The 11,535-nt window shown below is 44.5% G+C and overlaps 1 protein-coding gene across 1 annotated transcript in view; it reads left to right on the forward strand.

Moving 5' to 3' along the window:
* CAB39L (calcium binding protein 39-like) overlaps positions 1–11,526 on the forward strand; it is a 47,988-nt gene extending 36,462 nt beyond the window's left edge. Inside the window, exons 7-9 of the mRNA XM_009319954.1 lie at positions 1,496–1,561; positions 2,248–2,391; positions 10,341–11,526. Coding sequence (XP_009318229.1) covers positions 1,496–1,561; positions 2,248–2,391; positions 10,341–10,520 — 390 coding nt within the window. The 3' untranslated portion in view covers positions 10,521–11,526. The remainder of the gene's footprint in view (positions 1–1,495; positions 1,562–2,247; positions 2,392–10,340) is intronic.
* The last annotated feature ends 9 nt before the right edge of the window (positions 11,527–11,535 follow it).

The raw sequence follows: 11,535 nt of genomic DNA on the forward strand, positions 1-11,535 counted from the left end.
AACGAAAATATCCCTGTGTTATCAACACTGTTTCCAGCACAAATCCAAACCATAGCCCCATACTAGCTACTGTGAAGAAAATTAACTCTATCCCAGCCAAAACCAGCACGTACAGGTACACCCTCTGGACACACACGGGGACACATGCTAAGGTTTCAGGAGCACTCATAGTTTAAAGGCAAGTTTTGTTCCTCTCTGCATGCATCATATCTCCTCATATGTGAATGGAACTGTCAACTTTGTATGTAAATAGATCATGGGGAAAAAAGAGTGCACATTTTTAAAGAGTTTTGTGATATTCCAGCACCGATAGGGCCATACCGGCGTCATACATAATACTTTGGGACAGAGGAGAAGAGTTACTAGAAGAAGTTTTAGCATTTCTGGAAATTACATGTACCTAACTGGGGGTCTGAGGTGTGAGTATTCCTCTTACCATCCTAAGGCAATTAGTCCCTTGGTTTCATGCCATTTTTCATGTTGATTTTTTGGCTCGGTTTTGAACCAAATGTGGGTCAGAAAAATTCCATTGGAATCAACTAAAATTGGACTGATACAGATCATGGAATTATACTACGGGTTATGTTCTCATGTTACGAGGTATTCTTTATTTCATTGCCAAATTGAAAAGGCGGAAGACTGTTTCTTTCATTCTAGAGTTACCAAGAATGTTAAATAAAGATCAGACTTGTTATTGCTGAGTCACAAATGCAGCTTAACTGGAGCAAAATTAGTGTCTCTGCTAATCTTTTCTCTTAGTGCTGGAGCACTGCATTGGAACAGTCCCCGTTCTACCTTTATTTAACATGTAAAATTTTAAGTATAAATTGTGGAAGCGAGCATTTTTTAGATGATTTTTGGACAGCAGTGTTGGGTTTTTTTGCTTGTTTGGTAGATGGTTTGAACACATCATAGCCTTCTCTCTCAGTCTCCTTGACCACAAGGTTCCCTTGGCCCAATCCCGCAAAAGCCAGCACTGACTCCTAGTGACCCTCATTGGGAAAACGGCTTTAATGAGCTGCTCAAGGCAGGTGGCACTCACAAAAGGAGTTTTTGGCATACGCCAGGATGGGATGCACTGTCACCCGTTCGGGGTATTGCGTTAAATCACAAAGCAAGTCATGACCACGATATGAGAGGGTGGATGTTACATGCTGGACCCATGTGTCCTGCCAGCAGATTCACCCTCTTGTGAGAGAAGTCTGTACAGGCACTGGCTTACTTCTGTCCTAGTTGGCTCGCATTAGCTCCTGATACTTCCAGTCCATATGTGGTATCCCTCTCTGCAGTATTTGGAAGAGGAGTGTTCCTGGGCATTAATGCACTGCATGATAAGCAGCCAAGAAAAAAGGCCATGAGAGCTGGGCCTGGCATTGCAGTGAAGTGTTAGAGTGTGGCACTGCTGTGGCCTCTGCTGCTCCTCTGGGGTGGGAAGGACCGGGAGGAGGAAGGATGGACATGAATTGGATGCATTTGTGTTTTCTTGTTACTCTAGATCTTTGAGGATTATGAAAAACTCCTTCATTCTGAGAATTATGTAACAAAGAGACAGTCTTTGAAGGTAAAGTAAAGTTTCTCAGCACTTTCCTTCTAAATTTGAACTCCACATTATGCAGAATATCAAGATGCATGTATGGCAATGGAGCAGCCACGTACTTTCTAACAAAAAAGAAATAAGTGCTTGGGGATGCTGCTCTTACGATGCACAAGAGCTCACTGTGACTTTTATTTCCTGGATCTCTGGCGAAGCATTGGGCCGTTTCTATGGAACAAGCACTATCATTTTTCCTCTGACCTCAAATCTGTACTTTGGTTCAGAACGTAGGTTAAAATGAACTTGCGAGTAATGTGATAGTCTCTTGTTTGTCTGGTGCTGCTTGCTGCTACAGCACCAAGTCTGACATGACCTGCAGATGGGAGCAGATAAGCGTGTTAATGTAACGTCCAAATGAAATGAAGGTGTCTTCGTGGGACAGCTGCACTACACTTGCTTCTGTCCTAGCTGGCTCACACCAGCTCCTATTACACCCAGCCATATGTGGGATCCCTCTCTGTAGTATTTAGAAGATGAGCATTACTGGGCATTAAGTAACTCACTGCATGATAACAAATGTAGTTACTTTTTTTTTAAAGGTAGTGACATTGAAACCTCTTAGGCAAGCATTAAAACATGTTGCTGCTTTCTTTACATTCACAAATAATGTGGTGCACTGAAAAACCTGAGGGTTTTTTTAATTGTCTCTATAGCTGCTGGGTGAATTGATTCTGGACCGACACAACTTTGCCATCATGACAAAATACATCAGCAAACCAGAAAATCTGAAGCTGATGATGAACTTGCTGCGAGATAAAAGCCCCAACATTCAGTTTGAAGCATTCCACGTGTTCAAGGTGAGCTAGTATGAGCTGTAGAGGTGTCAGACTTCCTCTTTTCCTCAGAAAAGTGTCTTTCAGGGTGGGCAGGAGAAAGCCCAGAAAATTAAGGCAAAGGTTGGGGTTTACAGTCACTTCCAGTATTTGAGAATGCCTTGAAAACCTTTCTATCACTCAGCCTCTGATTTCTGTTTGCTTTCCTTCAGGTGAGATCTAAAGCAGCATCATTTTGGTTTGGGCTGAGGGTAGTCACTCAAGTAGCGATGAGGTAGATGCTACGGGTAACAAAATACACAGCTTCTAGGTCGTATCCAGGGTACCTTCCCCCAACTCTTAGGTCATTTTACCATGTGATTCTGGGCAAAGATTAAAAAAAAAAGTCCTAAAACTCTACATTAAGACCAAAAGTAGATGGTGCTAGTGCTGTGCATCAGTATGAACACAATTTGCTTTTAAAGGTATTAAAAAGATTTGGTAAATCTGAGCTTGAAATGAGTTTAATCCTTCTGTCCTTTTGCAGTGATCATTAATGCCATCTTAAACAATTACCAGACCCAGTGTCCCTTTTTTCATGATGATTAATGTTAATAAGAGAAAAGTTTACTGTTTTCCTATCAAAAGAATTCTCTCCTCTGGGACAGAGGGTGAGTTGGATTGTTATTATGCAAAACTACCTTTAATTTGGAATGAACACATTAATTTCAAGCTATGTAAATACAGTTGTTAATGATTTTCAGAAGTGGAATATTGAGCCTGTAAGGATATTCTTCCCCAAGATGGTTAAGAAAGATACCAGATCACGCCAAAAGGCATGCTATTGTGAAAAGGTTACATCATCCTCCACAAATTTAGGGTTACTTGTTGAGTTTCGTACTTCTACCATTTCTGATTTGGAAAAAAGCTTTCAGATTTTCAGTGTGGAGGCTTAGAGGATATGTGGCTTCTCCAAAAACCTTTTTGATTCCCCCCCAAAAAAAAGCTTCAAGGAGGATTAAAAAAAAAAAATCCCTCCCTGAAATAAGCAGCTTGGTAAGCTGTTCCCTTGCTGACTTCCTCCATAGTCAGCTGAACCACTGTGAGTAACTTCTACTCCTCCTCCTTATCAGGAGGTATGTGGCTCCAAGATAAGAGAGCAGTCAGGCTCCAAACACTTGCAGCCTTTGAGGTGCCTATGGAGGGAAGAAATCAGAGGATTGGAGTCTCTTAGCCACTCTGTGAATAAATGCCAGATTTTTATGTATGAAACACATGAGTTGCTGTTCCTGAATTAATGATAGGCATGACCCAGGCCTTGGGAACAGCTGATTTTGCTTATTTTAAGAGGCATTTGAAAGGATTTGGAATAACTTGAAAGGATTCCAGTGTGCAACCATGTCATGCATTGCTGTTTCTCCCATTCTGGCTTCCCATTCCTCCCTTCCTTTCCTTTTCCAGTGTGTTGCATCCCATTTCCAGTTAGAGTGGAGATATTGTAGGCTCAGCCTTGCTTGACCGCTTGCAACTGCTACCATGTGGACATAATGCTGAGGCCTTCGGGTACCCAGCAAAACAAACAGTGCGTGGTGTTAATGTTCTGTCTCTTCAGTTCAAAGGGCCAAACTCTGTCCTCAGATAGTAACCTCCATGGGATGTTGTTGGTTTTTTCCAGCGGTACCCGTCAGCAGCATTTAAGCGGTGCCATGGTGTGCCTCACGCTATCTCACATGCACAGTGCTCATTGTGGGGAAATTGCAGACTCAGAGCAAAACCTGATCAGCTGGAAACTGTTTATAACTACCAGCAGCGCACTGGAGTAACTCCAGAGGTGCAGCAGAGCTCCCCTTTTAGGTCCTCACTGAGGATCTGGGCTAGCTGGATGTAGAAGCACTCAGCTTCTCCCTGGTGGGCAGGGTAGTTATAGGGTATGTTACAGAAAATTGCATTGTGAATTAGCTTTGTAGAGAGGGTCAGAGAAGAGCGTTTTCCTCTTATTTCACTTCTTAAATTGAATTCTAACTTCTTGAGAACTACTAAAGGAAATCCTTAAATATTTAAGAGAATGGGGGAAAACACTATTGGCTGGTTGTGCCCTGTTCTGCAGTGTCCCTGCCTCCTGTTTCTGGGTTAGTGTCCCTCAGCCCGGTTCTTGTCAGCTGTAATAATTCCATGTTAATGTAACTCGGAGAGGAATCTTGTGCTCAGCTTTTAATCTCATAAATTTTAAACTGTGCCTGCATTTTTAAATTGTGCTTGCAAAATACCTGTGCAGTCCTGGTTGAAATTACAGTAGGCTAACCACAGTGATCTGAAATCAAAGGTCTGCTGAGAAGTGGACACTTGCTGCTCTGTCTGTGCTGCCAAAAGATTTGGGTTTAAATTACCTGATTTAGATGTTTCACCAGTTAGACACAGCTGAAATGAAAAAGTGCTTGTTTTGTAAGCATCCAGATTCCAACACTCCCAGGCCCCAGCTGACCCCAAAAAAGGCATATGACTCTTACCTTCTTGAGGCAATTTCTAATTATCGAAGATTCAAAACTGTAAGATAGAGATGAAAATGATGAGCACCTCTAGTGCAAAAATATTTTGCAGGAACATGTCGTAGCTGAAAATGCCAGTACCCCTTCAAGCTCTGAGAACATTTCACTCATCCAGGATGGGAAATTGAAGACAAAGAGAGCGCCCACTTGCAGTGCCTCCTTCCATTCTCCATTGAATGCTTGATCTTCCTCCTAGTTCCAGCTCCTTCTCTTCCTTTTGCCTGAGCAAAATGGAGCTTCTGCCTTGCGGCACCATCCTAAAGGCCTGCGGCTGCTTTGTAAAGCTGGATGTCCCAGACAATGTATGCATGAGGATTAGCCAGTATTTAATCATCAGGAAAAGCTAACACACCTCACCCCTTTCCTCCTCCTCTGTAAATAACCCAATGGGGTTACCTAGAGTTGTAGGCTTTGAGAGTCACCGGTTCTTCTCTGCGCTGATTTCAGTGGAGAGGTCTCAGTCTTGAGCATGCACCCTTTGAGGACCAAATATTGGGAAGGGCTCTTCAGCTCCTGTGATGGATTTGTGACTGTTGTTAGTGGAGCCTGCTTTGAGTTTGCCTGTAGGGGAGACCAAATCTGTCAGACATATGTGAACGTGGTGCGGGTATTTCTTTGACCTTATGCATTTACAAATAAAGGCTAATAACAAGCTCTCTTGGCTTTCACATAAACAATTAGATTATTTTGAGGAAAACACCCTGTAGCGGTGAATTGGGATTATGCAACTTTCTTGTTCTTAAGCAGACATTTAGCAAGATATATTTTACTGTTTAAATCTAAAAATAGAATGGGTACACTGTGTTTTGTGACCTTAGTTTCATTTTTCCGTTCTCTTTCGTGCACATTACAGAGCTACCTCCTGCAGCTTGCTCTGCAAATGGTCTCACATAATTTGACTGTACTGACAGTTTCCACTTGGTATGAAGCTGAAACCACGTCTGTGGGGATGTGTCCTCTCTGTTTCTTAGCTGGAGAGTATATAGGGCAAGAAGTGTTATGCGAAGCATTACACTATAAGCAACATGAACTGTAAGGCACTTTTGTGTGCAGTTTCCTGACACAGTAAGATTGTGCATGACCCCAGAGTAAGTCTTAAAATACCTAATCCAGGGTATCCAATGTCTGTAATCGCTTTTGCTCTGCTGTAGTCCCAGAGGGTGGTGATGCCTGGTTATTAATTGTAAGGAAACAAGGTCAGGTTCTCTAATCAAGTGATTTTGGTATTTGAAGAAATCCAGTGTATGACTTTTAATGGAGAAGACAGCAACAGGTCCACTTTGGACAACTTTTGAAGCTTCAGAGTTGATTTTCATTCCAAGTCTTTTGCAAATATTCACACAATGGAACTGTGCCGAAACAGCTATGTTTAGAGTTGGAATTTTAATATGAGTTCTTTCTTTATTTTGGTCTCTGTCTCTCTCATATATCTGAACTAAGTGCTCTAGAACATGCAACCCTTCATAATAAAACCATAGGTTAAACAACGTTCTCTGTGAAGTGTTTTAGCTTCAGTTAATACTTCATTTTAGTAGAAATGTTCCAGATAGCATTAAAAATTATTTCTGTTTTCAGGGATTTATCTCCTCCTCTGTGACAATACAGAGTTATGAATGTGGGGGGCTCTTCTAAAAGTAAAGCCTTACGGTGGTCCTAATGCTGGGCTTTGTGAAGCTGATTAGTTGATGCTGGCAGACTTGATTCTGTTTGCTTAGCTGAAATATTGAATAGCATTTCAGGAATTTTTTGGTCCTTTAACATTCTCTCTTTACGAGTCCCTGTTGACACGGAGCAAGACTGGCAGTCAAGATGATCTGTGTTTGAATGTTCAGTTTGACAGTTTGGCAAAGGGAAGATTATAATCTATAACTAATCGAGCAGGAAGATAAACAGGATGTGATGTCTTCTATTAAACTAAGTTCTTTAATTATTTGCTCTGGTAGTACCAGTTGTAGGACCAATATGAAACACTGGTATTTACTACAACCTTGCAGTTCTGTTTTCAGACCAGATAGCTTTACAAGAAGAATGATTTAGATTTCTTCATTTTGCGAGTCAGCCTTCAGTTATCTTTATAAGAAGGCCTAATATTCATTGAAGGAAGATGTTCAGCACGTCCAGGTCAGGCTGTAATCAGATTATTTCTGAAAATATGGGTCCTGTCAGTTTACTTGATCGTTTTCTTCTCCTGGTCACAAAGAGGGAACTGAACTCCAAAATGAAAAACTTTTAATGCAGATCTGTAACGGTCATGTTCCTCACCCCTGGCCGTAGGCTTACTGCTTTTCTCAAAGGAAGCTTGTCCAGACGATTTAGGGCTTAATCACGGTCCAAATCCTGGAAGTATCCAGCCTCCATCAGCATGGTGACCTGCTGTAGGTCAGCACGTGGGAAGCTGCATCGTGGGGCTGCTCGAGCTGAGAGCATGAACTGCCGCAGTCTCAGCCAGAGCTAAACATTCGTACCCATGAGATTTCAAGATTCATATTCCTTAGCTAAGGCACAGACTGGAAGCTGTAAAGTACATTCAGTAGTGATTTATACCCCCAAACCCTTTATTTCTCATATGGGGAGCCAACGCATCAATAGCAGCACATCAAAATTATTTGCAAGGGAAGGGATATTGCTTTCAGATGCTGCAGGCAGCGACAGAACAGTCAGCTATCAACAGTCCATCAAGTGTAGTGAGAGCTGTGAACTGGCTGTCCCACCCACAGATAGATGTGTCCCTGGTAAGATCATAGAATCACAGAATAGTCTGGGTTGGAAGGGACCTCTAAAGGTCATCTAGTCCAACGCCCCTGCCGTGGGCAGGGACATCTTCAACTAGATCAGGTTGCTCAGAGCCCCGGCCAACCTCACCTTGAAGGTTTCCAGGGATGGGGCATCCACCACCTCTCTGGGCAACCTCTGCCAGTGCTTCACCACCCTCAGCGTAAAAAATGTCTTCCTTATAACTAGCCTACCTCTACCCCCTTTTAGTTTAAAGCCATTCCCCCTTGTCCTGTCACTACAGGCCCTGCTAAAAAGTTTGCCACCATCTTTTTTATAAGCCCCCTTTAAGTACTGATAGGCTGCAATAAGGTCTCCCCAAAGCCTTCTCTTCTCTAGGCTGAACAACCCCAACTCTCTCAGCCTTTCTTCATAGCAGAGGTGTTCCATCCCCCTGACCATTTTCGTGGCCCTCTCCTGGACCCGCTCCAACAGGTCCGTGTCTTTATTATGCTGAGGGCTCCAGAGCTGGACGCAGTACTCCAGGTGGGGTCTCACCAGAGCAGAGTAGAGGGGCAGAATCACCTCCCTCGACCTGCTGGCCACGCTGCTTTGGATGCAGCCCAGGATACGATTGACGATGTTGCACTTGGAGTACTTGGAGCATCTCGCAGGAAAGCTGTTATTTTAGAGTGCCTGCTCTGAAGGAATCCTTGGGAGTTGGGGCTGTTGGTGGTACTTAATAAGTTTTAGATGGCAAGTAGGCATAAAAAGAAATTATTTGAGATTGTAGTTCAGGGAAATCAGAGAAAGGCAATGTGGAGGCCTGTGCAAAGATGGTGTGAATAACTGTAGGTACTATACTGTCACAGGGACCGCAGCCTGGCCACTAGATCAAGGAAACCTTTGTAAAAGACTTGGGGCCTGGGAGCATTCACCCAGCATGGCAGAGGTTGCAGCTCTTTCCCCAGAGCAGAGGGAAAAGTACCTTGAAGCAGGGACTCCTAGGAGCAACCTGAGGAGGAGGGGTCCAGAGGAGACAAAAGCTTAGGCAGGGATTAGGGCTCTTATGGCATCAGGATGCCAGGGTTTAAGAGCAGATGCTTTGCCTCACCTTTACAGAATAAAAAAAATAGTCTTACCTCCCTGTCTGGGCAGAAGTACTTAGTGTGGTAGTGTTGATGTGTGCCAAGCCCCATTCCTTCCACACATTCCCCACGTGTGGCATTTTCCACACCATTCGTGTAACATCCCCTAATTGGGATGTATGAAGCCTAACGATGTGTCTGGTCTGAATCCTGTCCCAGGCTTTACCAGGCGTTGTTTCTGGGGGCAAGGGGCTGTAAGGCAGCCCCCTAGGACGGTGTGTGCGTGTTCCTCATCACGTAACGCGGCAGCTCCCTGCGCAGCTGCACGTGGCCCGGGTTTTCATGTGGGCACAATCTCAGCGGAGATAAATGAACCTGCAGAAGAGGCCCAGGTCTGGAGCCAGCGGCCCCGGGGCCGGTCAAGTGGTGGCGCCGCCTGCGCTCTGCCGGACAACGTGCCATTCTGTGCTGTCAGCAGATGTTTGTTTTCATTCGGGTTTGAACAGGCTTGGAGGGAAACTGGACATTTTCCAGTCCTGTCCATCCTTAATTTCTTCTCGTCGGGTAGAGAATAACTCGAGTTATTTATGTCGTTGCACAAGTGCTCGGGCGGTGTTTTGTTGACCAGCCATGGTAACCTCAGTGTGAGCCAGATGTGAGAGCTCCTCTCGGGGTGGCCGGGGGTGTGCTGTCCGTGTGTTCGCACCACCGGCCCCCTGCCCCGTCTGCCCCTCCTGACTGACGTCCGCAGAGCCCCCATCTCCGTGGCACCCTGAGGTCCCTGGGAAGAGCTTGTCATCGCTGGCCTTTACAACCGGCCTTAAGTTTCCTGTCGTCAGCCCACGTGTGAGGCAGAGAAAATGTTAAAGAAACAGTGTCACAGCACAGGGGGTCGTGTTCAGAGCTGGAAAACTCTGTGGCTTTAGGCATTACAGGAGGAAAAATCAGAGCACGGCTAGGTTTATCCTTAAAAACTGCTATCTGAGAAGACCAGTAAGCCCACAGCGCTGGGCTGGCTGTGCCAGGTGAGTATCTGTGTCTCACATCACCTCCCTGCATTGCCACCCTCCTCTGCTCGGCAAGGGCAGCGAAGGCGCTGGGCACACCATGGCGCTCCTGCTCCTGCTCCTGCTGCTGGAAATTTCCACGCTCCCATGAATGGATTAGGCAGAGGGAAGTGGAGCCTCTGACTTATTTTTCCAAACCAAAACAAAGTTGGCAAGTCTAATTTTAGACCTGGTTTAGTATGGAAATGATATCAATACTGACACAAAGCTTTTCCATTCTCCTGATAATTAATTTCTGTGTATTTAAGTCTTGCATGTGGAAGAGGCTGAGAATTGATAGCTCGCTCTCAACAGCTGGGTTTACAGTCAAATGCTTTTATCAACAAAGAGCAAAATTAAAGGGAAGCGATATCACACACAGGCATAGCTTTACTTCAGTTTGCTCTTGAACCAACATGTTTGTAACTCCTCTCTCTCTGCCTTGGGACAAGGTGTGTAGCAGCAGAGTATCTGCCTGCCAGCCTTCAGGTGACTTGTTAGAAAATAACTTACGGGGATGTTGTGACTGATGTTCCTCTCCCTCTCCCTCCCTCTCTCTCTCTCTCTGTGTCTTGATGTGCCTGGTTTTGTTTGCATGTTAGGTTTTTGTGGCCAGTCCAAACAAAACACAGCCTATTGTGGAGATCCTGTTGAAAAACCAACCTAAGCTAATTGAGTTTCTGAGCAATTTCCAGAAGGAGAGGACGGATGATGAACAATTCACTGATGAGAAGAACTACCTAATTAAGCAAATCCGAGACTTGAAAAAGCCAACGGCATGAAGAACTCCTCTCGTTTTCCACTGTAGGCATTAATCTCATTTGTTAAGTTCCTCTGTGTCCCTTAAACACCACAATAGTGCTTGAGAAGGCACAGCAAGTGCCTGGTTTTTATTTTGTCTTTGTTCCTAGATGTCAAGAGTATAGGGGTTTTACATGAAAACTAAAAAAACAAAAATCTAGAATAATATATTATTTTTAATCAAGACTATAATTATTTATGTCAGTTTAGAATCTCTCTGTAATAGAAGCTGCTTTGATGGATTTTCATTTGTGCTCAAGAAGAATGAACCTCTTTGCTTAACTTTATCAGCAAACTCAAGCTGTTGGTGAGTGCACAGAGTAGGTCTTCTGAGGACCGTAACGTTGTTCCTTTGCACCTGTAATTGTGACTTTGTTCTAGTGCTGCACACACACAAGACTGTGAAAGAGTACGTTCGTCTCTGGAGTTAGCTGCACTTACAGATCAGGTTCTTTAGTCAAAACAGCGGGAGATGAAAAAGCAGTAAAGGTCACGTTTTTGCTCTATTTTTGTGTTCTTTCATCTTTAAGTTTTCTTTTCCCCTAGATCAGAGGTTTTCTATTCAGTGCTAGGGAATGGATGAAGACATCAGCCAGATGAGCTGTTTCTGCCTGCCTCCCATTTTCCTGTACGTGGTCTACCCTGTGCTAGAGCACAGGCTATTCCCACCAGCTCCCAAGCAGGCTGATGAGGAGCAGCCCCAGGTACATGGCGCCCATGGACCCCCCAATGGGAAGAAGGCAAGAGCAACCCCCTCCGTCAAGGCCCATGCGGTATTGCTAATAAAGTGATCCTGCACCTACAAAAATCAGCAAGAAGCCTGTCCCCAGTTTCAGTGGAAATAATATTGGGTGGTGGCCAGAGCTACGTGGCTGAATCGTGCCAAGCGCTGAGCCCCAGCACCAGTGCGAGAGGAGGGTGCTCAGCGTCTTCCCATCCGGATTCAAATCCCGGTTGTGTGAGGCAGGGTTGAGCCGAGTTCAGCAAGGGGATGCT

Source organism: Pygoscelis adeliae, unplaced genomic scaffold (assembly GCF_000699105.1).
Source record: "Pygoscelis adeliae isolate BGI_AS28 unplaced genomic scaffold, ASM69910v1 Scaffold32, whole genome shotgun sequence".
NCBI classification, from domain to species: Eukaryota; Metazoa; Chordata; class Aves; order Sphenisciformes; family Spheniscidae; genus Pygoscelis; species Pygoscelis adeliae.